At 52.8% G+C, this 26,940-nt stretch overlaps 1 protein-coding gene across 3 annotated transcripts; it reads right to left on the bottom strand.

Annotated features, from left to right (window-relative positions):
• Positions 1-560: 560 nt before the first annotated feature.
• IGFBP2 (insulin like growth factor binding protein 2) lies at positions 561-25,938 on the bottom strand. 3 transcript variants are annotated; one of them, XM_032480192.1, is made up of 4 exons: positions 25,683-25,938; positions 3,891-4,120; positions 2,946-3,086; positions 561-1,063 (listed from the first exon to the last, which is right to left on the bottom strand). In XM_032480192.1, exons 1-4 carry the CDS (start codon positions 25,921-25,923, stop codon positions 899-901), a joined length of 777 nt encoding a protein of 258 aa, XP_032336083.1. In that variant the 5' UTR covers positions 25,924-25,938; the 3' UTR covers positions 561-898. The 3 variants fall into 3 exon arrangements, with proteins under 3 accessions (XP_032336083.1, XP_032336082.1, XP_032336081.1); XM_032480191.1 differs by having other exon boundaries at positions 25,665-25,778; XM_032480190.1 differs by lacking the exon at positions 25,683-25,938 and adding an exon at positions 24,993-25,551.
• Positions 25,939-26,940: the final 1,002 nt, after the last annotated feature.

Below are 26,940 nucleotides of genomic sequence, written 5' to 3'. Positions count from 1 at the left end.
TGGTTAACACGTGCTGTGCTGGAGCCAGTTGCTCGGGCCCCTCAGCGAGCAGGCAGCAGACCTAGATTCTCGAGGTCACATCTTTGTGAATATGCTGCCCAGCAACAGCCCCACTCCCTCTCCCTGGGGGCTGAGTAGATGTCTCCCCCTGGGCGAAGGAGCTCCCCTTGATTTCAGGGGACCCCAGACCCCAACTCCATTGTTTCCTGGCTCCCTTTCTCCCTCTGCAGTGTCACCTGAATATGAGAGAGGATGAGACACAGGCTTCACCCCTCCCCGCCAGGGCCCACCCAGGGGCAGGACAGACCAGAGTCTCAGCAGGGAGTCCAGGTGAGAGACCCCAGATTCCTGCTGCACTGGAGGATTCCACCTGGGTTAAGGACTTCAAGTTTCCAGAAGCCCTTCCTCCTGCCCCATTCATCCTGTGTTATGAGTGGGAAAGCAAGACTCTGCATTTCCTGTGTCCCCAAGAGTCCGAGCAGAGTTGGAGGGAAGGAGGCTGGGGAGCCTGGGGATCTCTTTTCCAAGGGGGCCCCAAAGATTCAGACAGAAGACACATGCTTTATTTGTCCTTCCTTTAATCTTAAGCAAAAGAGACACAGGGGTTCAAAAATAAAAATTTCTTTTTCTCCCTCTCCCAAACCTTTGCCCCAGCTCCGCCACTGCAACCACCCCCTTCCTCTCCAGCAGGGATGCGAGGAGGGAGGGTGCAGGCATCTCCAGCTGGGGAGGGGGAAGGCGGGGGGGGGGTGCTGAGCTCGGTGCTGGTCTCTTTCCAAATATAAATACACATGTCAGAACTCCTGGAAAACCCTCCCCCACCCACCACGCAAGCACTCTCCTCGCTCTGGAGAGGAGGGATGGGGGTGGGGGGTGCCAGGCACCGGCTGGCTGTGATTTACTGCATCCGCTGGGTGTGGACCCCACGAGCCCCCTGCTGCTCATTGTAGAAGAGATGACACTCAGGGTCCCCGCGGATGGTGGGGGCTCCCTGGATCAGCTTCCCGGTGTTGGGGTTCACACACCAGCACTCCCCACGCTGCCCATTCAGAGACATCTTGCACTGAAGAGAGAGAAGAGGAGGACGTGGAGGACACCCGGTTAAAATGGGGGGGTCTCGCTAAAATACAAACTCCCGTTCAGGAGGCCTGGGTGGGCCTACAATACATGCTTGATAGCTCCAACATGCCGCCGGTGCTGCTGGCCCAGGGGCCACACTCTGGTTATTAGCAAGGCTGCTGGGGATGCCCCAAGATGGAAAGACTCAGCCCCCACCCACAGGGAGGTCCCATACAGTGGGGGATGCAGTCACAGGGTGACGTGGAAAACGCAGGGTATGGTAAAAGTCACCGCTAGCACAGGTCCTACTATGTGCTGGGCATGGTGTAAGCCATCTATACGCTGCTCGCTTACAGTACACACCTAACATATATATATCCATTCAGTCCTCACAACCACCTTGTGAATTAGGTGCCGTTGTTTCACCACTTTTACAGACGATCAGAAAGAAGCACAGATGGGTTCAGTAACTCGCCCAAAGTCACAGAGCTAGTAAGAGTCATAGCTGAGATGCCAACCCAGGCACGCCCCTCCCTGAGTTCCCGTTCCTACCCATAAATCAATTCCTCTTGCAAATCCCTGTAGTTCCTCATAAGGTACAGCATGCAGCCTGGTTTTCTTTAGAAGAGATCACTATTTCTCTTTTTGCACTCCAAAGGAAGTAGCAGGCTTACATTCAGAGGGCAGATGTACGAACACACAGCTTTGAATGCTAGACTGATGTTTCAAGGGGCAAGAAGCCTGTGCCGTGAAGGAGGCAGGGAAGTGAGACGCCCCTGGAGGGATCAGAAGAGCCCGTACCCCATGTCCTGGTTCTGCAATCCACTGTTTAAGTCACTTCTAACTTCCCACTAGGATCACCAAGGGAACTTTTGAAAATCTGGTGCCCAGAAAGCATCCCAGACTCACAAAACCTGAATCGCCAGGGATGGGGCCTGGGCACCCGTATTCTTTAAAGCTCCCTTGTGTGCAGCTGGGCTCAGAACCTCTGCTGGGAAACAGAACGGCCAGTGGAGCCCACACTACTGTCTTCCTCTCTCCCAGTCCTTCTCTGTGTCTTACGTGAAATGCACACAGTTTTTCTCCCTATTCAAGGCAGCAGCTGGAGGAAGTGAGCAGCGGTTCTAGGTAAAACACAGCCCATCGATATTAAACAACCACTAACAACCATCACTACAAACTCTATGTGGCTGTGTAAAAAATATCGATAATGTCAAGGGGAAATACGCACGTGCACGCCGATCATCAGAAGCCACATGAACAGAGTACAAGGGGGAGGGAAAGGGCTCCTGAGTCTTTTACTTACACTTTCTTAGTTTTCTCTAATGTACTGGTAACACTGTTCTAGCATGGTTTTTAGAAGTATTTCAAGTGGCGTTTCCCCATCCCTGATTCTCCATTCCCTGAGATACTTGGAAACGAGAGGGGCTACTTGATCAGTGGTTTAAACCAGTGATTCTGGAAGTGTGGTCCATGGACCATCAGCATCTCCTGAGAGCTGGTTAGAAATCCACTCTTGGTCCCTACTTGACCTTCTGAACAGTAGTCTCTGGGGAGGAAATGGGAAGATGAGTCACCTCCAGGTGATTCTAATGCTCAGTGAAAGTCGAGAAGCATTGATATGCGCCCCCATCTCTTCTCCAAGAGGACCCCTCGCATCCGCATCCTGGACACCACGCACTGCTGGCAGGTTGGTGGATAAGTGGACTCACATGCCGGAAGCCAAGAAGGGAAGCCCCGCCCCCGCCCTCCCTGGACTGGCAGCTCGCATCCCCACCCCTCCACCCCCCTCATCACAGAAGACTCAGTCTCTCACTCAGCTGAGACCTCAGAGGGCTAAAGGTGGTGGGACAGGAACCCCCAGGGCCGAGGAGATCCTCGCTCACCTGTTTGAGGTTGTACAGGCCGTGCTTGTCACAGTTGGGGATGTGCAAGGAGTAGAGGTGCTCCAGGGGGCCCCGCTCATCGGGAAGGCGCATGGTGGAGATCCGCTCCAGGACCTGGTCCAGCTCCTGCTGGCAGGGGGTCTGTGGGCACAGGCGCAGGAAGAGGATGCTTAGAGTGAGAACGGACTCGCGTACTGCTGGCCCTGGGTGCCGGTGCAGAAAGAGGCTCATGCACGGAAAGGACTTTCTCAAGGCCACACAGTCAGTCGGTGGAACCAGGAACGTCTGACACCCAGCCCAGCAATCTCACTGCCATATTGCCGTACTGCACCCCACCCGACGAGAAACTCGCCTGGACGTGAGTTTTCACTCCTCTCCTCCATCTGTGTCAAGGGCTTTCAGGGGTCATACTGGGATCTACTTGCAAATACTAAATTCAAGGGGCTGCCTCTAGAGTAGCTCTACCCCTACCCAGTGGCCCAACCTCGATTCCCTCCCATAAACCCAAGGAGGGCCAGGACCAAGACAGCAGAGCTGAGCTGGAGAGAGGAAGAGGGGTAGCTGAACGGGGCAGCGGATCACAAGAGTGGGCAAGTTAAGTGGATGCATCCTCATCTCTAGCGTCCATTTTTTTGCCTGTGTCCCGAAGCCAAGTAGGAATGTGGAGGTTTTAGAAGGGACTTCAGGAATCCATATGCCCAGCCCATTCCACAGTCAGAGATACTGAAATCACCAAAAGAGATACTGATCGGCCTGAACGTCAAAGAACATGTTGGTGGCAGAACCAGAAAGGAAATGGCTTTGCCTGCAGGCAACACAGGATGTAGATCTTACTGGGGTGCCTGCCACGCCCACCCCCTCCCCCACCCTCCTGCTGGGATACTCCCTTTGCAAGTCCCCCGCCCCCCCATCCCCCGCCTCCAGCCAGACTCAGCCCCCTCAGACCCTGGCAGGTGGTGGCCGCAGCTTCTTGGGCTCCTCCAGGCCGAGGTGATGTTTGCCACCCTTGCCCATCTGCCGGTGCTGCTCGGTGACCTTCTCCCGGAACACGGCCAGCTCCTTCATGCCCGACTTGAGGGGCTTCCGGCCGGCACCACCTCCGCCTCCCAGCAAGTTTATGTTCCCGTCCACGTGGTTCTCAACCAGGCTTCCCTCAGAGTGGTCATCGCCATTCTCTGCAGAGAGGGGTGGAAGGAAGAGCCTGCAGGTCCAATTTCCAGACAGAAGAGCCCTCCAAGGACCGTCTGGGCCCCTGATCATGATGAGGACAGAGATGACTAACACCTAAGCAATGGCACTAAGCAACTTACTGGATTATCAATTCCAGTTTTACAGCACCCTCCCCCAACTTTCACAGATGGAGAAGTTGAGGCTCACGGAGGTCAATTTCTTGACCAAGATCACAATACAAGATTTGAACGCAGGCTCTCTGACTCTAAAAGAATGCTCTGCCTCCATCCTAGGAGGCCAGGGAAAGGGGGACGAGCGGAGGTGCAAGGAAGGGTGAACACGTGGGCACAGGATTAAGTCCACTATTCTTCCCTGGAAAGACCGCTTAGTCACTCATCACTAACCCACCCCTGTTTAAGGTCTGCATCATTTATGGTCTGAAAGGGCATGGGTGGGGTGAGTTTTAAAACTCATGCCGCACAGATCACTGGGCCATGCTCTGTCTGGAGAGGGAGTGAGGTGGAGAGAACTCAGGGTCCAACATCTCTCCACTGTTACACTTCATCTGCCCATCCACCCCTCCTCGTGTTCCCGATGCTTCGTTACTACAGATGCTACAGAGCTGCCCAGGGACCTGATTTGTTCCCGTGTCTGTCTATGCGTGCCGCCCCCTCCCCCATGACACAAGCCCCCCAGAACAGGACGATGACCTCCTCCACGCTGTAGTTTCATCGCACTGCAGGGCGTGGAGCCTCACCCAGATGTCTGTCCAAGGACCATCGATAAGTCAACTTTCTTAAACGGGCAGCCAGTTGGCAATAGGGAATGGCTCCTCCTGTGCGCACAGCTCAGGTGGAGGGACCCCAAGAGCAGCACCCCCGCTACCACAGTCTCACAGAGGCTCAGGCATGTCCAGCCAGACAACAGAGTGAATGGTATGGAAGAGTAGTAACCAGGGAGATGACTTCCCTTGAGCTCTAGGGGGGCCAGGAGGCTAACAGCCCCTTACAGACACAGCGGCGCAAACAGGGCCTCAGACCTCGCCACAGCCCCCGGGAGGGCCCAGGACCTGAAGACATCAAGGGGTGTTTCCGAACAAATCTTGCACATATTCTCTTCCCCTTTAATGCACCTTCAAAAACTTGTAGCCTGGATAATATACCGAACTGGCTTTTAAAATATTTCTACACAACAATTTCAGGCGAGGCGACCTGTACTTGGCGACCCCTTCAGAATTTGGGCACAGCATGGTGGGCTCAGAGGGTCACTGTCCTGGGCAGTGCTGGTCCTTACCTGTAAAAGGGGGGTCATGGTACCCACTCTGGTTTGTCACAAGCTGTGGTGTTCATTCTCTCACCAGCTAAGGGATTGGACACTCTTCCGTGCCTTGGGGAGCTGACCTATGCATGCTTAGAGCATTCTCCAGCAGATCCCAGGGCACCAGGCACCAGCCAGGGCCCCACAAATGGAGGTATTCAAGAGAGGTCTGCTCCCTTTCCTGCCTTCCCACTGGACCTGACACCTGGTCGGTTCTCACTAGCTACAGCGTCCCTTTAGAAACAGGCACTTTATCTCCAGACTGGCGAGCACTGGTTAAGAGGGGGAACTTGGGTTAAATCCCAACTCTGCCACTTTTTATAGCAGCTGCATTTCTCCTGCACAGATATTCGCTCTGTGCCTCTGTTTTAACTGTAAGTTATTGGATAATAGTTCCTACTCCACAGAACTGTTGAGGGTGTGTTATAGGTAAAGCCAAAAAGATACAGCGTGGAACGCAGAAATTCTGCGTCATGCCGGCGGTGATTACTTTGATGATGATGATGACGATGGCAGTTGCCTCAGTGATCTGCTACCCCTGCCGTGTGGAACCCAATCAAGCAGCAGGAAGCGGAGGAAGATAAGCTTCTGAGCACTACAGCTGCAGTCACCCCGTCCAAGCACTGTGAGGTTCTGATGCCTCTCACCAGACGGGGAAAGTCAGCACATGAAGGACCCTGACTGTTCGCAGTAGCACTGCTCCAGTAAGCCTGGTTTCTGCATGTCTGGTTTCCAAGGCCACCACAGAATAAAATCAACAAAATTAAAAGGAGAAAGAAGGAAGGCATGTGGACAGTGGCAAAAAGTATCAAATAGCAGGGAGGAACGAGGACAGTTAAAAAAACCAAACATAAGAACTATGGGGACATTCAGTGCACAACAACAACTCCCCAGCTATTGATGGTCCCTGAAAACTTCCACACTGTGTAGCCCCAAACAAGGGTTGTGCTGATAATGATGATAACCTTGGGGCATCCAAAAAGGGGAGGGGGGTTAACATGCCAAGGACTCAGTATTTAAAAAAAAAAAAAAGATTTCTATCCAAAATTATTAAACTTTAGAAAAATAAAAGTTGCAATATTTAAATGAGTAAGCCCGCTGAAACCCAGAAAATTTTTCTCCAGAATGGCTATTTCCCCAGGGACTCCGAGTAGCCCAGATTTTATCATAAATAAACCAAGCACAGATCAGATCCTGTTCCAGAAGCCCCAGCGCCACCGCAGGGGAAGGCTGAATGGAAGCATTTGCCACCAAGCTGGGTGGGAGTCCTGATCCACCACGATCTCCATTAACCCGCCCCAAACTTTCCTCACCAACCCTGCCCACTCCTTTCTGTCCTTTAGGCTGAAACAGTGGAAATCCAGAGGCCCCAGGAGAAGCATTCCTGGTCCCCTGACTCAGCTACTGGCCAAGTTCCCCTGAACGAGGACACGGAGTAGCCCCGCCTGGCTGGGACTGGTCAGGCAGCTGAGGCCAACCATGAAGGTGCCCCCTTCCCTCTTCAGATGGCAGAAGTGGAGGGCAGGAGGCTAGAGGAAAGGCTTGTGAGAGTCTGAGATAAATCTGGAGAATAAACAGGATGGTCTGATTCAGGTAACCCTCCACCTCCTCCACAGTAACCTTGAAACATAAGGCAGATGTTGGCACAAGCAGGGGGACTCATCCCCATCCTCACCACCTGCTCTCCTGCCACTTCCATTTCTACAGGCTTCTCTGCACCTAAACCCGGGGGCACAACTTCAGGCTCCCTGTCCCCATCGCTGCAGGCACTGGCCCAGGGCACACAGGAGGAAGAGAGCAAGGCGCCTAGAAAAAAGTCCTTTTCCCCCGGCTGCACTAGGGGCCACGCAGGATCAAACGGGAAAGACAAAATGGGAACCTCCAGCCTGCCCTCTTCCAGCCCCTCGTACCTGAGTTCATCACCCAGTGCCTGAAGCATCCTCGCTGCCCTCTGCCCCGCCGGCTTCCCGCCCACAGTGGCAGAGAGAATTTCTGGAGACCTCAACACCACTTTTAGCCCTCAAGACCCTGTGTTCTGCTCACAAGGTAACTAGACAAGGGTTCTGGGGGTCTGCCACCATCTCTGGAACTCTGCGCTCTGCTGTCATGAAGCCTTGGCTCACAGAAGCTCACCTGGCTCCTCCCTTTTGCGGGCAGGCTTGCCTGCCCATCCCAAGGCTTCGACTAAGACAGCCGGTCTCCACTGTGGCTGTAACTACGCACGCTCGGGTTGAAGAGGGCAGGGTGGCCCGCGTTCAGTCCTGCCCAGGAGCTCCTGGGACGGCTCCACCCACCTGAAGCCATGACTGGAACACTCTCGGGATCAGGGTCCCCCAGCCTTAGCACCACTGGCATTGGGACCGGAAGACTTTGTGGGAGAGCTGTCCCATGTAAGACGTCAAGCCCCACCCTGAACCTCTCTACCCACCAGGCGCCAGGAGCACCCCTCCCCATGCCAAGTTGCAACAGTCAAAAATATCTTTGAACATCGGGACAAATGGGCCCTGGGAGGGGAAGTCACCCCCAGCTGGAAACCACTGTTCAGGAGTTAGGCTTTATCCAGAGGCCTGAAGTTTCCCAGCCCAGTGCCGAAGGCCCCAGGCCCCACACAAAGCAGATCTGAACTCTACTGTATCCCTTCCCTCGGCAAAGACCCCTCCACCACTGTTCAAATCCCCAAGCATACTTCTTGCCTGTAAGTCCACCTTCCTGGTGGCCAGGGGGGATCCCAGGACTCTCCCAGGCACTTGCACCTCAGACAGGGGCCAAAGAAGCATCCTTTGGCTGAGCCCGAGGGGTTAGTTAATGCTCCAGCAAGGCCTTCTGCAAGCTCTGGAAACACTGGATGGCAGAGACAGGCACACAGATAAATGCATACTCAGGGCTGCAGGCTCCAGGCAGGGCCAGCCTGCTCATCAGGCCAGCCAGCACAGTGCCCAGGGCCCTAGGAAATGCTTTCATTTCTTTTAAAATCAGAAGAAAGAAATAAACTTTTAGGTCAAAGCAAACGTCTTCATAGAACACTGATACCTTCGCAGTTATAAAATACGATTTCAGAATATTTTCTTGTGGGGCAAAGGTCCCACAAAGGCAAACATGTCTTGGGCCCCCAAAAGTCATCACATCGCCCCACTCCAGGCCCCAGAAGCCAGGGCTCAACTGGGCAGTCTTCTCCCAGGAGGACAGAGGTGGCTTCCCATTCTGAGATGTCCCTGACTGCTCTGAGGTGAAGGTCAGTTTGTCCACCCTCATGGGGGCCACCTGGGTACAAGGGTATGTTTCATTCCATTCCTTTACTGATTTCACCACTGCCAATGACAGTGCCAATAAGATGAGGAAATCCACGGGCCCGGTTTGCTGACGCACACACTGATGCCCCAAATCTTGAAGTAGAAGAGGGGAGGGACACACAATCGTTCACTGTGGGAGGAGATCAGAAAGGCCTTTAGGCTGAGAAAAACCTGAATTCCTTGACTCTTCCTACTCCCAGCCAAAGAGGTTCAAGAATTCAGCCTCCAAAGTCCACACTGAGCTGTGCAGCCCTAGACAAATTACTTAAGCTCTCTGTGCTCATCTGTAAAATGTGGACAAACAGGACCCCCTCCAACGGGTGGCAGGTAGGATTCCGGGGGATGCTGCATGCATTTACGGTGCCGGGTGCCCAGGGTGGGCCCTCAGCTGCTTCCTTTGCTCCCCACACTCAGGCAAGCACCCCCAAGGCACCCCCACACTCTGCGAGATGAGGACGTTATCACACCTTACCAAGGGCTGCCCATACATCCTCTTATAGGTGACAGAGCGGGCCGCAGGGAAACATTCCACATGGAGAACTCCAGCTAGAGATGGAATTTGCCCTCAGAACAAAAATACCAAGTTGCATTTTTTTTCTGCCGAAGAGGGTTAGGTTCAGAATAATATTTACTAAGCACCACTTATGCATGCAGCTCCGTGGGCTGCAGTGCAAAGGTCACCCTAAGAAACAGTTCTCAGCAACCCAAACTGCACAACTGGAAAAGCCTCCAGGCTTAGAGACGGCTGATGGAGACCTCCGAGACCCCTGGACAGAGGTCCCCAGAAGGAGCAGTAAGCAGAGGCTGTTCGCCTCTGCCCAGCAACCCAGGAAACAGGTCAATGCTGAAGCAGGGAGTTTCCCAATTATACACAGAAGGTCAAGCTTTTCCAAAGAGAAGTGGGGGAGACAATAGTGGGGAGAAGAGTCTCAGCCTCATTTGTGGAAGGCTTGAAGAGCTGGGAGACGTCCCGTCCTGCGGTAGGTGCCCTGCCACACCTCCCGCCTGATGCCCCCGGAGGACAGCTGGCAAGGAGAGGCAGATGGAATGAGAGGAAATGGGTGAGTTGTCCCATCTTACAGACAGCAAGCCCGAGGCCCAGAAGGCCCATCCTCTGGGAGCACACACACATCTCCACATCATCCCAGGTGCTTCCCGATCAGCATAGGGTCCCCACACTGCCCTTTGACCCAGCCTTATGAATTGAGCCAAGGAGGGCAGCTGAAAGGGGACTCTCCAGGAGCAGAAAGCTGTCTACTTCCATGCCTTAATACTCTGGTTTTAAAACTTTATTTTGGCACGGCCCCTTCCCCCTCAGTATCATCTCTTTTGATGGTAGCACTGACAACCTTATCCAATGAATGAAGACCCTTGTGTCCCACAGACCCTTCTCGTGAAAACTCATTTTCTCCTATTATGATGCTCTGACCTCTGCTCCATTTGAGAGTTGGAAATTCCTGATCTGGGGAGCCCTTAGAGCACTCGGAGGAAAACAAGCCTTAAGAATCTAATGGCAGCCCCCAATTCCTTCCTGCCCAAAGGTGCGAGGCATCTGTCCTCATGCAGGCCTGGTGAGAAAAGACCTTTTCCCAAAACCATCATGCATCTTCTTATCAGGTTAACTGATCTCCTTTCTTTCCTCTTTTCTTTATTCTGAAGAAACCCTAGCCATTTTCCCACCTTCTCCCACATCTGTCTCATGATTACTTGGGAATCTAAGAGCTGGGGGCACTAGAGATGATCTAACCCAACCCCAAGTCCATCACTCCCTCCAGGGGACTCAACTCCTTCTACAGGTAACAGCATTCCAGGCCCTCCGAGAATGGATTCCAAGTAACAGGCCAGGGGACCGCTGGCTGCTCTCCTGGTTCCACCCTAGCTGAGCACAGAACTCTCACAGCTCCTTTGTTGATTTCTCCCAAAATGCACTTAACCTTGACCTATGTTGAGCAAAAGAATAAACACTAACTACCATCTTCCTCCTCCTTCCCAGACAACACCTTCATTAATATCCATGGCAGTAGACAATTCATTCACAGACTCGAATGGGCAAAGAACTCCAGGAGTTCAAGAGGCCTGAATTCCAATCCTGGCTTTGCCACTTCAGTTCACTCATGATTTTGGCCCAGCCCTTTAACTTTGCTGAGTTCTAATTTCTCAAATCTGAAAAATGAGAACAATAATCCTACTAAAATGAAGGCTGCTACTTAAACAGGATACAACATGAGCACCACCCAAACTCCCAGTGTGGGCAGAATTAGGCTTTAGAAAAGTGCAAATGCTCTAGTTCTTGAGTGGGTATATTTACTAAGCACAGGGGAAGGGTGGGTGATACTTGATCTGCAGAATGGCCAAATGCATGGGAGGCAGGGTGGGATGAGTTATGAGAGTTCTGCACTACCGTCCATTTACATATGTTGTTTGATTCTGTGGATTGTATAAATTCGGCATGTTGTTAAACATCACAGCTCTCTGCCATCTGATGGAAGTTCTTGGGCAGGGATGGATTTCCCTAAATGAGTTTAACTTTGTTTATACAATGTACAGGATGGAAGGAAGGAAGGAAGGAAGGAAGGAAGGAAGGAAGGAAGGAAGGAAGGAAGGAAGGAAGGAAGGGAGGGAGGGAGGGAGGGAGGGAGGAAGGAAGGAAGGGAGGGAGGGAGGAAGGGAGGGAGGGAGGGAGGAAGGGAGGGAGTGAGGGAAGGAAGACAGGTAGGGACTCATATCTGCCATGCATGCACAGGTGAGGGAGGGCTCACAGGCAAACTAACCAACACACAGGGGAAGCAGCTTCGTTGAAGAGAATCTGAAGCCAGTCCCTTTGGATGGCTGACTGTGGTCACCTAACTCCATCTAGCATGTGGCCACTCTGTTCAATAACACGACCCACCAAGAGACCTGGGTGGACAATTCAGGCCATGCTGGGAGGAAGGGAGGCAGGGACAGAAGTTAGAAATGGATGGGACAGAAAGGGGGCCTATTTGTTATTTTGCAGCTACAGTTAAACCTGAAGTCCTTAGTCTCTCTGGGTGAGGGACACTGTATAAAAGATTCCTCCACCTTTATTTAAAAGGTCATGGGCAGCAGGCAGCAGCGGCCCCTCACGCTGGAATCCTGAGTAGGGCGTGCACAGATGTCTGCAGTGGTGACATTCCAGCTCAGCTAATGACATTCTCCCAGTTGGGCCATCCACCCCTTGCTGATCTCCAGCTTCATTCCAAACTCCCTACCCTTTCTTTCCCACCCTCTGAGCCCCTCCCTGCTCCCTGCAAGAGAGCCAGCTAAGCAAACCTGAAGTCTCTAGATACCACAACGTTCTGGGAGAAATCCCTCTGACCACAGACCAGTTGTTCTTTGGCCTGGTTTTTGAACAAAAGAAGGTGGTGCTTCCTCTCTGACATCCCCCTGCATAAGGGAATGGCTGCAAACAAGCAGCCTCCTGTGTTCTCAATCCACGAGTTACCCAGGTAATCCTATCACACAAGTGCAGGAACTGGCCTTTCCCACCTTGGGACCATCTCCCTGTACCCACAGCTGCCACTGGCCCATCAGCCAGGAAAGTGCAACAGAGCTGGGGAACTGTGGAGTGGGCTGGCCAGTAGGCACCAGGCTCCCGTCCTCATCCAGGGAAGGAACTGCTGCTGGAGACAACAGCCGTGATGAACAACAGGACAGGGAGCTGACGACCTGCCGAGCCATTCTGAGTCCTCCTTGGATTCCCTTTGGAACGCCAGGTCCCAGGCTCAAAGCCTCAGCCAACCAGCTCTAGTGCAGCAGAAGAGCAGCGCTGGCTGGAAAGGCAGACACCCAAGGTCCTGACCCTGCTATTACCGCCAGGCCTGGGATTCTGAGTGATGCCGGGCTGAGCATTTCAGATGTGGAGACTTCACGGGGCTTGGCTGTAAATTCAGGGAGTTAGACCAGGGGAAGGGTTCCCAACTGTAACTGCTCATGAAATCATCTGAAGCGCTTGCTAAAAATAGAGTCCTAGACTCCAGCCCCAGAGGTTCGGAGATCACCAGCCTGGGTGGGGGTCAGGACACTGTATTTTTAACACCCTCCCTTCTAGCTCAGGCACTTCCAAGGTCCCATTCCTTTGTGGTTCCTGCCTCAGTTTCCCGAAGAATTTCTTGGTGATGGGAGAAAAATGCTTCCATTCAAGAGATACAGCTTCACCTATACACTTGGCAGAGACAAAGCCGCGTAAGCTCCTTGCACCAACTGACGTGGGTTTATAAACAGATGCATGTGTATGCCCGGATGCACCCTTCTTGATTGGGCATCATCGAGGTTTCCAGAGCACGCCCTCCCATTGCTGTCTCATCTTGGGCTCCCCCTGAGTGAGCAGAGACAGCACAGCCTCTCCAGAGCCTCCCCGCCTGTGCACCCCCACAAAGAGCCTCTTCATAAACATCGGGGTCATTCCTGGAGAGGGTCAAGGCTGAGGCAGACAATTTGAGAAAACAAAAACACGTTCAAATTCAGCCACAGGCCTCTGGGGCCCCGTGAGCCAAGCTGCCCTTGAAGAGCCAGAGAAAATGACATGGACGTGGCCAGCTATCAGCTTTCACTCCTGCCCTGGGCCCCAAACACTGCGCATCTGGTTCAACTAAAGCCACCTGAGAACCTGGCAAGGGGACCTACCTGCTGACAGCCCAAGCGAGCGGGGCGTATGCTCTGGTGCAACCATGGACCATGGGCTTTGGGGAAGAATATGCCTGACCCAGCAATTCTCCTTCTCTCAGACATGGGCACAGAAACGTTTGTTACAGCATCATTTGTACTTGCCCAAACCTATCAGCAACCAGATCCAAAAACCCTTCAATAGGTGAATGGATACATAAAAGCAGAGGGGTCATGCAATGGAATAAATATATGGCAGTTAACCTGTGTCTATCAACGTGAGTAGATCTCAAAAACCTAAAGTGGCAGAATGAAACCTTTCAAGGACATTTTCTATTTATTTTTGGAGAACAACTCTGAAATACTGGTCATCCATTAGCAAACCTGTTTAGCTAAGAAAGGGAAACACAAATAATGCTAGTGGTTGCCTCTGGGGACGAGGCGCAGGGAATGGGCAGCTGGTATGGAGGGCTATTCAGGGAAGCTTAAAAAAAAAGACTTGAAGCAAATATGACAACAAAATATCGACTGCTCCCAGCTGCGGGTGATAGATGGGCATTATTATGTTATTCTTAACACTTTTCTCCATTATTTAAGTTTTCTTTTAAAAAAGTCACCTCTCTCACTCCATCCACTCCTCACCCTTCTTGTCAAGCAGAGGTATCAGTAAATATGGGGTGCCCCTTGAACCCCACCGGCTGGAAGAAGACAGAACAACAGTGACATGGCCAACTTCATTGCCACTGTCCAAGGTCAGTGTCACTAGGGCCACCTGCCTACGGATCAGACTGACCACGGGCTCCCGGCCAGGTCTCTGCAGCATACAGAACTGGGAAATGAGTCAGAGGAAAGATTCACGGAGAGGGGAAGAGGGTCACAGGATCAAGGAGGGGAAGATGCAGGAATTGCCACTCGAGGGCCCCTCCTGCCCAATGGAAGTGAGACAGCTGTTCTGGCTTCTTAAGGAGCAGAGAGGTGGCAGCCTTAAACTGAAACAGGAGAGACCCACATTTGGAGCCACCCAAGAGTTTCACGGGAAGAGCTTAAAACAAGCAACAAACTGCAGGTGGGAAAAAATGACACATCTCCCGCTGCTATGGCTTAGGCAGAAACTTTTGGAGAGGAAAGGGATGGACAATGCAGCCTCCAAGTGTCCAAGGCCACTTGATTGAGTGGATGATGGGCATCCCCGGGCCAAGCACTCTTGTAATTGGACTCCACTACCTCCACAGCTCTCTAGCCTGAGTGTCCTGGCAAAAAGCCAAGGGTCCATGCTTTCCCTTCCTCCTCCAAGGGAGGGAGCTTCATGAAGACACAAACTTGGACTTAGCTTCCATAGAGCTTTTAAAAAAAAAGTGCACATCATGAAAGGAGGGCAAGAAGGGAGACACTGTGTGTGCTTGATGGGCTTTTTTGGAAGAGGACTGTGCTTTCGTCCTCCAAGACTAGAGAAGCAGACACCTGTCAAGCTTAAGATTCTCTGACTTTTGTGACTTTATCCACCAAGAAGGGGGTCTAATTATTTCACATCAAGATCTTCCCAAAAGCCACCTCTTTACTTGCATGAGATTTATATACAACTCTACTGACTTGGTTTCTTCTTAGATTATCTTTTAGAATGCTTTTCTTGCTCCCTTCCAGGTGCAAAAAGCACGTGCCACAGGTGTATGATAATTGCATTGTATATAGATAGTCTCACACCTTGCACACAGTGTTCGGTCCGTGTTTAAACACTGGGAAAGCTGACTATCTAAAGAGTATCCCACTGCTCTCTGACCTAGAGTATCCTGTTAGATTACTTCTTTTTCTCAGTTTTCTAGTCTCCCTCACCACCTAAGCCCCAGAGTAGCAAGAGAGGTTAGGAGTGAAGAAAAGCAGTGAGCAAATATAAGTATGAGATGGGAGAGGAAGGCCACGCCCCTCTACCAGGACCCACATTCCAACAGCTCTCCCTACACTCAGCTCTGACACCAGCCCACCGATCAGCTCCCGTGGAACCACACAGGCTGGGTCCCACCCACCCCTCTCCTCCCACCCTCCCCTCTGCTGCCTCTCCTCCATCCCCAGAAGACTACTCCCAGATACTCCAGGCCTAACAAGCTGAACCCGGGGGATGCATAAAGAAACTAAAAACCTGCAGAGATGTCCGGGATTGCTGGCCACACTCTCAAACCAGTGCAAGAAGTGTCTTGAATATAAATAAGTGTCTTTAAATAGGTCACCATGCTTTCTTCTGCTTTAATGAAAAGTTCACTAACTTTGTCTGATATAATCCTGCAGCACATCAGTTGTCTTCCTTGGTTATGCTCTCTTGGTTCGGAGGCAGCCAATGAACTGGAGATAACCAGTAGAGCCTCAAGTAAAAATCTTCACTCTGGGGCATGAATGGGGTCTGTAGTCAGCCATTGGGAGAACCACAATGAGTAACTAACCGTGGCACCAAAGGCCGTGACTGCCTTCTGGAAAACCGGCCACCGCTGACTCCATCCATTCTGAACTTTCCAAACCCAAGGGCAGCTGTCCAGGTAAGCCACACCCCTTGGAAGAAGCCACCCCTCTCTGCAGGATTCTTAAGTGCCTCTTCTTAATAAATGAGGCCAATCAGAAAACACTGAAAGATAGGCATTTGCCTTCTCCTGTTCTGTGCTGAGATCAGAGGGAGAAGGAAGGAGCGGGATCAGGACCTGTATGACATCACCTGATTATCTGAGTTTCCAACCCGGCCATTTCTGTGCTAAGTGGTTCATGTATGTAACTTAGTTTTATCATCAAGCAATCACATGAGACTGATCATTTCTAATCCCCTCTCACACTTGACAAAGAAGCCACAGGGTGTGAGGCCAATGGCACAAAATCACGGAGCAACGGCAGAGCCAAAACCAACTCCCAGGTGGTTTGACTCCATAGCTCTTCACCAGCCAGAACAACATTTGGTCACTGGCATCATGAAGCCCCTTGAACCCCAGGGCTCGCTTTCTACTGTTCCCCATCACCTTGCCCTTTCCCACCACCACAGGACCCTCCCTCGTCTTCCCTGGGAAGGAAGTCAGCAGTCCTAAGCCAGCAGGCCCCACCCGACTTCAAAAACCTTTAGGATCAGGTAAACTCCTGCCTCCCCACACTCCTTTATCTTGCCTGACACACCTTCTGCTGTTGCTATAGAAACTACCCAGCATTATCAGGTAGTCGCAAGGGCAGGGCCCAGGGGAACTGCCATTTCCATTTTATCTTGGCCTCAGGCACTTGAGAAAGCAAGTTCACCGTCCACTGGCAACTTGGCACCTCCATCCAAAAGTCAAGACAATAGACCTAAAAGAAACCTCCTGGGGAGTTGCATAAAGGAACATTTTTGAGAAGTTATGCCTTAATTACTACCTCCCAGGGAAAAGGAGATTTTCCAAGCAGCAGTATATAATTCACTGCTTCTCTGCATGTGTGAGTCTGATGGAATGGAGCTCTGGAATGAGACTCTGGAGACCCAGACTCCTTCTGGTCTGTCCACTCTGGTCTGTACTTGCCTTGGCATTTGAACTTGAACGCGGCCTCGACTGTTTCATCTGTCAAGTGGGGAGAATCTTGAGGTTAAAACAACCGGGGGTTGGGGGGGGGGGCTACTGAAACACCTATGTGCATTTGGGTAGAAGTGGAGAATGTCTAGAAAAAAAGCAATTTAATTATGACTATTTTGTCATGTACCCTTTGAGACAGACCCTTTGCTCACTGCATCCCTACAATCAACTTGGATTCCTCCAGCTGGGAGGCCCTCATCTCCTCAACTGCTATCAGGATGGAACCCTTGAGCCTCCCCCACTCCCACCTCCCCAATTTACCCATGCCTTCCTGGGCCCAGTGTCCCTCCCCTCAGCACTTCCCTGCTCCCAGAGCCCAGTTCCTTGAATGGACACAGGCTGACACACCTACACCCATCCACTAATTAGAAACCTCCCCAGGCTCTGCTCAGGGCCAACTTCACTAGGGCCTGTGAGCCAATTCCCCAGCCCAGCAGCGGGAGGCCGGCCAGCCCCCGCCCCCTCCGCCCCAATCTTCACTCCTGCCCTGCCTCCCAACAGCCAGGAAGAGATGTGAGGCTGGCGGCCAGAAGGGGCCCTGAGGGCTGCCAAGTGCCCCCCTCCTCCCCAACAGAAAAAAAAGGAAAGGAAAGGAAAGGGAGACAATTCCTGACTACAGTCGACTCTGTATTTCTTTCCGGGGGAGCCGGCTTTCTGCGCAAGGTCTCCCTCTGCGTCCTGACTGACACCCAGGAGCGGAGCCAGCCCAGATCTTCCCTGGCTTTGTTAAGGAACAGGAGTGGCCCAGGAAGGGGAGGGGAGGGTCAGAGATGGGAGCCAAGTGGGAGGAGGGGTATAGGGACATGGTCCATTTTCCAGGAGGAAAAAAATCTCCCAAAGTGCACCCACTTTGCTCATAGTGGGGGGAGGGGGAGGGAGGGGGCAGTTACTCTGGAACCTGAAAACCAACAGATTTTTCTGGACCCACCACCCCACCTGTAAGGAGAATTCTTCCTCCCTGTACCCATCCCCCACCCCCCACCACCACCACCAACCTCCTCAGAGTCCAACAAGACTATCCACCCCAGATTCCCAGTAACAAATGCTCTGCTTTGTCCCAACTACCCTGGGTTTCACCACGAGCATCGGCTGACTGACCCCTGAAGACTCAAGCATCCATCTTTTCTGCTTCCTGGAGCCTCGACTCCATCAGACACTTGACAAGAGCCATGTCATGTCATGCCACTGTGCCCAGACAGACCACTCTGAGGGCTTTCCAGGACCAGAGGTGGAATCAGACATTAGGAAGAAACTCAGTGCCCAGAACACACTCCCCCGACCTGTTAAGGGCCCATCAGCCCTCACTCAGGAGTGAGGTAAATTCTGGAGACAGCATAGTAAGGAAACAGTTTTTGGACATAACATCCAGTCTCTTTGCCAGGATCATGTTCAGCTTTCTGGCACCCTAGGCTCAGACGGGATGGACCTGAAAGCCCACTTTCCCAGAACAGGAAAACGGGCTTCCTAGGGTCTTCGCTGGCTGCGTTGACAACACAACTGCTCACACTGCACACGCTGTACGTACCAAGTGTGTTAACACCAGCTGGCTCTGACCCTCTTCTGCTGAAGCCTGGGTCCTGTGGAGGCCAGATGTGGAGGAAAGTGCTTCCCACCCGAGATGTGGCCTCAGGGACTCTCCAGTCCTCCGAAGCCAGCAACTGGAGGGCTGGGTCCTAGAGGCGGGCTGGGCAGGTGAAGGCGGGGCTCAGCTCCGTGTCACCTGCTTCGGAACAGCAAGGCCAGCACAAGTACAGTGTCCCCCACAGTCCCTCCACCCCGATTCTAGGCACTACAGTGAAGTTCCCAGAGGAAGAATGGTCAGTCCCAGACCCTCGTGCTCGGGCTCTAAAGAGCACTGCCTAACTCATCCACAAAAAGTACAAGCCCAGGGTTGGAGTGGAGGGTATAACTCAGTGGTAGAGCGCATGCTCAGCATGCTCGAGGTCCTGGGTTCAATCCCCAGTACCTCCATCAAACATAAATTTTAATTTTAAAAAAAGTGCAAGCCCATGGACCTCAGACCATTTGTCTACTGCCAACTGGGTTTACACTGCATTTAAAGTACAGTTTCCTTATCCGTTCTACAAACAGCTCCACTAGTCTGCAAAAGGATGTCCGAGTTGTGGATGCTTCCATTTTACAGGAATCAACTGACTCATTACGAAAAAAAAAAAACCCAAGTGCTTAGTTTTATATGTATTATCTATCTTTACACACATGTGTGCACACACACGAATGCAGGCATGTCCCTATGGAGTTGGTGCCACGTGGAGTTGATTCCTCATTTACAGATAAGGAAACTGAGGCTCAGAGAGAATAGTAGCTCTTGCCTCAGGTGGCGAGTACGTGGCAGGAAACTGGGGTTTGAACCAAAGCCACTTCACACCAGGGTGAGGCCCCTCAACGCCTATACAACCTTCAGAGACAAGTGGCCTGCCTGACACGGCCAGTTTGGCCCTTGTTTTAAAGGCTGGCTGACTAATCGTCAGAGAGGAGATGTTGCTTGCCAAGATTAAGGCAGCTAGCGTGTGTGAGAACCTACTATGTGCCAGGCACTCTGCGCCAAAGTAGCTGCCTTCACACGTACCCTATTTGAGAGATCCAGTCATCCCCATTTCACCAAAGGGCAAGAACCTGGCCCACCTTCACTCAGGTTCTCAGACAGGCCTGCACTGGAACCCAGGTCCATCTGCCAGCAAAGGCCAGCTGCTTCCACCACCATCTGCTGCCCACCAGCTCTTCTCCCCAGAGGTCTGTCCTGGGGCCCTTCTGTCCCTCCTGACCATTCCACGCTAGCCACTTCCATTTCTGAAGTCCCCAAGCTCCAGAACTCGGACCTCTCGAAAGAGTTGAGGGAATGCAAATAATTAAACTGTGGCCCAAACATCACCTGCACGTGGAGTTGTCCAGGAACAAACTTTCTGGCTGATGGAGTCAAAGCCTTTTTCTGCCAACAGCCCCCACTCCCTTGCCTGGCCATGGAGGCAGCAGGGTGCAGAGGACAGGCAGCCAGTTAGCTTCTCAGCAGGTAATGATTACCCACCTGCTAAGGGGGCCCCTTCACTGAGCACAAGTCCATATCTGCGAAACGGAGGTAAAAAGCCTCCCTTGCAGAGATGTCATAAGACAGGAGACAAAGCCGGCAAAGAAGCCAGTTCCTAACAGGATGAGGACAGATGGGAGGCTGCCTGCCATCTCAGCGAAACGCTGGCCAGGGATAGCAAGGAGAAGCAGTGGGGCCCAGAACACCTACCAACCAGTGGCGGGCGCCGCCACTGCATTAGAAGTACAACCTCACTCCTCTGTGTTCTGTTTTTGATGGAAGCAGCCCTAGCAGGAACCCCCTTAGGGGATACGGCCACTTCCCCACCCACAAAGTCTGGCCCCTACATGGCCAATCAAGTGTCCTCCTCATTTGAGGGTTAGCTTTGTTTTAAACATGCCAATCCCCAATCATCTACGTGGTCTCCATCAACTTGGACCCCTGAGGAAGTCCGGGACAATATATTTCTCGTGTCATTTTCTCGAGCCCTGCCCACCTGCTTAGCATCCAGCCAGGTGTTCTAGAGTCACAGCAGGAGAGGTATTGGAGAGAACAGTCCAGAGGGGCCTGGGAAGACAGGATGGAGAAAGCAGAGAAGAAAAAGGGGAGCTGGGAACACAGGGAAGAGAGAGACTAAAACTAAATGCAGTCCCTGGATATGGAGCCTATTTAAAAATAATGATGATAACCGAGCCCTTTTTCTTCCTGGTACAGTGCTGGAGTACGTGAGGAGGACCAACAACAAAACCAAATGTGAGCATAGCCTGTTCATTCTCTGCCCCTCCTTCATTCCCTTTAGTAGCAGCTCCTGCCCTGTCGCCCACCACCCTGAGGTACCGTAGTCCTGTTCTGCATCTCATTAGAACCAAGAATTTTCGGAACTTGCTCATATCAAAACTTAGCAATTGTGTGTCCCATTTTCTATGGCAGAGGATAGCTAATCCGAGAATCGACTAGAAGGTAACCTGATAAATGGACCAGAGAGCAGTGATGCTCTCAAAGTCAGCCCTCAGGGTCGGACAGTGGGTGATTGAATGCACCCTTACTCTCAAGAATGCTGCAGGCACCTCTTTGGGACTAATTTCCACGGAGCCCCCTAACCCAAAGGAGTGATGTGCGTAAAAAGTTTATTTTAAAGCTCAGTGCTAAGGTAAACTAACAGAACCATCTAAGCTTCCCTTTTCCCTTTGCCTGCCAGGAAACTCAGTGGTCCAGTTAAGCCAAGAACAACTTCATAATTAGACCCTCATGTCCACAGCAGGTTCTTCTTCCACCCTATTCTAATTCAGACTTCTGACCTCTAGTTTTGTCTTTGTAAGATCTTTTGAAACTATTACACAGGATTTTTTTTCCTAAAGCTTCCTCAGATACCTCACTGAAGGAATGGATGGCATCATCATTACTACACAAAGGGACCCATCTCAGTGAACACTCTGATCATGAGTAGAAGGTAAGGAGACTGCAGGCAAAGACTCGAACACTGCCTGCCTCTGCCTGGTAGATTCGGACCATGGAGCCACACCCTCCAGACCAGCCCTGCCTCCAAGTCACAGTGCCCAGAGCCACACCGGGCTTGGTCCTGGAGTCAAGAACTGCAGGTCTCCAGTCTTCCTAGAGGGACCCAGGAGCAGCAGCCCTCCAGTCCCCCATCTCCCCCTTCTAACACATGAGAGTGACTCAGCGAGAGTGGCTTAGCAGGGCCAGTTCTGAGTGTTCTGTCCAGAAAAGGCGGGGGTAGGGGGGAGGTGCGGAAGGTAGTGGTGTTAGCAATCAATGACAGTGGGTCCCACTCTTTCCTCAAGACTATTTTACGACTTCGAACTCAGTATGCAAATTTATGCAAGACAAGATGCAAAGCAGCACTTGGAGCCAGAAGTCCCGTTGCTTTTCTCCCTCTTCTTTGAAGCTGCACTGAACCACTGTAAATCAGCCCTCGCCTCTGCCCCTTTTAAACTCCCCCAGCAACTGCAGATGCAAAGCCTCCCCAAGCCCGCCCACCGGCCCGCCAGCCTACTTGCCCTGGGACTTTGAATGACTGCACATTTCTATAGCACCTTTATAAGTGCAGCGGGCCAGACAGCCACTTGGGCGGCTCCGCCCCTCGGCATAATCCCCGGCATTGTACATGGCAGAGAAGGAGGCAGGGGAGATGCTGAAGGAGCCAGTCCAGCCCGGCCGAGGCCCGGAATTCTGAAAGGGCCCAGACTGGCCCAGGCCTGCTTCCTCTTCTTCCCCTACCATTTCTAGGCACTCCTGCCCACTCTGCCATCAAACACACCCACGCATTTCTCAGGTCCAGACTTCACGCAGATCTCAGGGTCCCCCTCCCATTTTTCTCCAGGCCCACCCACTCCAAACCCCCGGTCTGGGTTTCTTCGAACCAACCTGTCCCTGCCCATCACCCCATGAGATGCGGGCTCAGCACCCGCTGATGTGCCCACCCCCACCCCCTGCATCCTAGCCATCCCCGGGAAGCCAGCAACACAGCCCCTGAGTCCAGGGAACAAAGACAAAAGAGCTAACAGCAAAGCCGGAACTGCTGGGGTTTGCTGCCTCGAAATAAGAGGATATGTTTAAAATTCTCAAAAGCAACCTGTTCAAAGAGGAATGCAGGCTGGGATGGGGGGGCTCATTCATCAAAGGGGGGAGAAGAAATGGGTGATGGAGGAGGCAGCAGCTAAGGTCTCATCTGGGCCACCGTCTGCACGAACACCCCACCCCCGCATTCTCCATGCAGCACCCCCATCCTTGCCCCCTGTCTGAGACCTCTCCTGCACAGAAGCCTCAAAACTTGCCCTTCTCTCTTCCCTGAGCCCCCACAAGCCCAGACTTCTCCCCACGGGGCCCCCCTTCCCCCAGTTCTACTCACACCTCAGACACCCTGCTCTTGGCACTTCTTTCCAAGGGGTCCATTCCAGTTTCCACCCCCCTCTGCCCCTCCCCCATCCACCCACCTGGGTGTCCCTCTTCCCAGGGAAGGCGGCTGTCTGGCCATTGGGAGCAGGCTAAGGAGGCAGCTGGGGCTAGCTGGCGGAAAGGAGTCCCACAACCAGGCAGAAAATCCAGAGTGACATTCTTCCCATGAACTCAGCCCATTGTCCCCAAGCTCCCCTGACAACTCTCCCCTTCAGATTCTTGGGAGGAGTGAATGGGAGAATTTCCCGCATCTGCTCCCTCTGAAGACCCTAACCTGCCTCCAGGGCTTGGGAGGCAGGAGAGAAGGTTTATTCAGGCAATGAGAGGAATGAAGAGTGAAAAAAATACTAAAACATTTAGGAAGGACGTGTCTTACGCACTTGATTAAAACAGTCAAGATCCAAACGGTTCTATGAACTTGGAGGCCTTTTGAACCAGAGCTCACCCTGCTGAGGGAGATGTTTAGTTTGTCAGAGTTCAGCTCAGAAACCACAATACCTCCCTGGAGGACCACGGGGTGCGAGGGGGCGATGGAGGAGGAATGCAGGACGGGGGGGGCGATGGGAGCCCCCCAGTGAAAGGATCTCTGCTGAGTCGTATTCCTCTTATGATTACTCTCTAAGAGAAGCAGAGGGAAGGGTTAACTTCGAGGCAGGCTGAGTAGGGAAGCCACAGTGAGAAGAAAGGGGCTGAGGGGTTCCGCTTGGAGGAAGCCTTCCTAACTGTGCACTCAAGGTCAAAATGCACCAGAAAAAAGATTCCAACTCCCACCCCTACTGTATTCTCAAGGAGAACGGGAGAAAAAAACAACCCCAGGCTAAAGGAAGGTGGGGGAAGGGGTCGAGGGGGGAGGGGGTCAAGACGTTGTACAAGGCGGAGAAGCAAGCAAGAATGTTCTCACTTTTTCTTTTCTTTCTTTCCTTCTTTTTCTCTTTTTTTTTTTTTTCTCTTAAGTTAGAGAAACTTGGTCTGACTCGCTTGCTTTTTCAACAACAGCAGCAGGCAGTGGACACATTACACCAGTCTCCCAGAGAAAAGAAAATAATTACAACTTCTCCAGACCACTGGGGCAGGAGGCTTTTATAATTTAAAAAACAAAAAGCCAACAAAACCCAACACGTGAAATCTCTATAGCCTGGTGGTGTCCCTCAAAAAACTTGTTTATGAAGATGAGGGCCCCTTACAAAGACTCTCAGGGCCCCCATTCTATGGTACAGGAGGAGCTCCCTCAAATTAGGATGGGGTGGGGGGTAACACACTCCAGTAAGGGAAGTTGCCTCCCGGCCCAGGCATCCTCCTGCTGGCAGCCCGGAGGCTCAGATCCTAAACTGAACAGCATGACTGCACCCCCTCCACTCCCCGCCCCGCACTGCAGCCGGCGACCCGGCTTAAGTTACACTGACTCAAAGGCTGGGGTCTCTTGCTCGCCTCCCAAATGCCCTTCTTCTATTGTTCCACTCAACATAAAAGAGCCCTCGTCCTCTTTGTAAAAGAGCAGCATTCCTCTTTATTTTTCCCCCAAGCAGTCCACCCTACAAAGTAACAATTCTTTTCTTTCCACCTCACAATCCCAGAAGGAAGGGACTTCAATGGGCCGCTGCCTTCTCCTAGCGCCCCCTTCTCACCAGAGGTCCTTGGTTTTCACCGGTACCCGCCATCCTCCTCCCCCTCCAGCAGCGTCCTCCACCAGGACCTCTCCAGGAATCTTCGGTCGGCGGTCACCGGCTCCAGCTGTACCCTAAATAAGCTTCAAGCTCCTACTCTCACCGATCTGACCAATACCCTCCTCCCCAGCAAATCCCCCTCCAAAACTGAAGTCTGGTTACGTTCCATCGGGAAAGCTTACGGTAACAGGGATGACTTCCCTCTCCGCATTATTCCCCACCAAATAAGTAGCTGGGGCTCTTCCTCATGGTCGAATTCCAGTTCCCCTCCCCGGGCCTGACTTTCGGGTACCTCCTCCCAACACTCCCCCAGAGCTGGTCCAGGACTCCGCTCTTCCTGCGACAAACGGTCTCTGAAGTCCCGCTGCACATTCCTTCCCTACAGAAGGGCTGCCAGCCAGGATCCCCCAGTGCCCTCCAAGTTTCTCCGAACTAGTTGTCCCAGCCCACGTTACCTGCAACCTGCTCGGGGCTGGCGCCGTACTCGGCATCGCGGCGCTTTTCGCAAGTGCCCTCGCCCAGGACCAGCGCCTGAAGGGGCAGCTCGGAGCCCGGGTGGGGATAGCAGCGCAGCCCCTGGGCGCAGCGCGGGGTGTACACGCCGCACCGCTCGCTCTCCAGCCGGGCGCACACGGAGCAGCAGCCGCAGCCCGGTTCCCGGACCAGCTCGCAGGGCACGCGGGCGTCGCCGGCCGGCCCGGCCCCGGCGGCGGGAGGCGCGGCAGGCGGGGGCTTGCAGGCGGCCAGGCTCTCGGGCGTGCAGGGCGGGCAGCGGAACAGCACCTCGGCGCGCGCCCCGCGGTCGCCACCGCCTGCGCCCAGCAGCAGCAGCAGCAGCAGCAGCAGCGGTGGCGGCGGCGGCAGCAACGGCAGCGAGGGGCCGCCCAGTCTCGGCAGCATGTTGGCGGCGGTAAGCGCGACGGCGGCGAGCGAACGGGCAGGTGGCACGGCCCTGCGAGCGCGGGAGCCGCCTCCTCCGCTTCTTTCTCCTCCCCCGCAGCCGCAGCCGGGTCCTAAAGGGCCCTGTTCTCCCCGCCCCCTGCCTTCTCCCCTCCCCCTTTCGGAGACCACCCCCTTCCCTCGGCACTCTCGCGCGCTGGCCTGTGCGTGCGCGCACGCCCACTCACCCATCCCCACTTCCTTGCCTGCTGCGTGGGTCTCCGATTCCCTCTGGTCTCTGTCCCTCCACACACTTCTACCCCGGGCTCCCTGACTCCCGGAGGATGAGAGTAACTTGGGAGTTTGGATAGGATTGGCTCGGGAGTGGAGAAGAGTGCGTGCTTTTGTCTCCTGTTTTCGGTTCAGTTCGGAAGGACTTCGTGTGCGTGCTTCCCATGTGGCCGGCACTGGGCTAACTGCTGGGGGAATGCAGAGGGCGTAAGGCATAGTCTTGACCTTCAAGTCGATTTCAAGCCACTCCCATTAACTCCTTACATCCTCGGATTTTCACCCATTGCTGACATCTTGCTTGGGCCAGTGACTTCGGAGTCTGGAGGCTATTCACATCCTCTAGACCAGCCTACCCCAAACAGCCCCTCTTAGGGACCATTGCAACTTCTCAACCCTGAGAGTATCTGGCAACATATAAATACCTGAAATGCAATTTCTGGACTCAGAAACCTGCTGTCTTCTTCTCCTACTCTGCGCCCCCCCCCTCCAAAGTAATCCTTTGGGGACCTAGGCCCCCACCCACAAATCTGCAGCATTTGCTGCAGGACAGATCCCAGACACGGTGCTTCAGGGGTCTTGGAGAGATTAGATCAGCCTTCCAGGTATGGGAGAATGCTCTGCGGTAAAGTCATTTAAAGCTCTCTTCAACAAATGCAGATGGAGAATGGCCTCCCTTCTCTGTCCTGTTTGATTTACTGAATTATAGATCCAATCTATCCCCATCTCCCAAAAATTCTAGGCTGGACACCACATTAATTACCACCCATCTTTCTGGGTTGTGACCCTAATACAAATCATTGTCAGAGAGATTCTCTTGGTGGGGGATGGACCATTAAGTTGCCTCCAGCCCAGGTTTAATTTCTCAATACCTCTGTGCCACCCTTCCCCCGTCCAGGACTCTCCACTCAAGCTCTTTCTAACTTTAGGAATCCAAGACATTTATTCTACTGGACAGCTACTTACTAAGTGGCCACACGGCCCTGAAGCTGAGCTAGATGCCCCAGGAAGGCAAGTTCCTGATCTTAAGGAACTAGCAATGTCATGAAGGAAAGTTTGGTGAAATGAACAAAAACTAGTTGTCAGAGACTTTGAGGAGGAGAAATATTTAGATGGAGAGGTGATAGGGGTTTCATGAATGGATCAGAATTGAAATTGAAGCTTGGAATTCTACCAGGGAAAATGCAGGGGACAGGGCGTGCAGCAGAAGAGCGAAATAGACAGAGCTGAGCTTCT

Source organism: Camelus ferus, chromosome 5 (genome assembly GCF_009834535.1).
Source record: "Camelus ferus isolate YT-003-E chromosome 5, BCGSAC_Cfer_1.0, whole genome shotgun sequence".
Taxonomy (NCBI): domain Eukaryota; kingdom Metazoa; phylum Chordata; class Mammalia; order Artiodactyla; family Camelidae; genus Camelus; species Camelus ferus.
The sequence above is the reverse complement of the archived record's forward strand: the minus strand, read 5'-3'. Positions and strand labels throughout refer to the sequence as shown.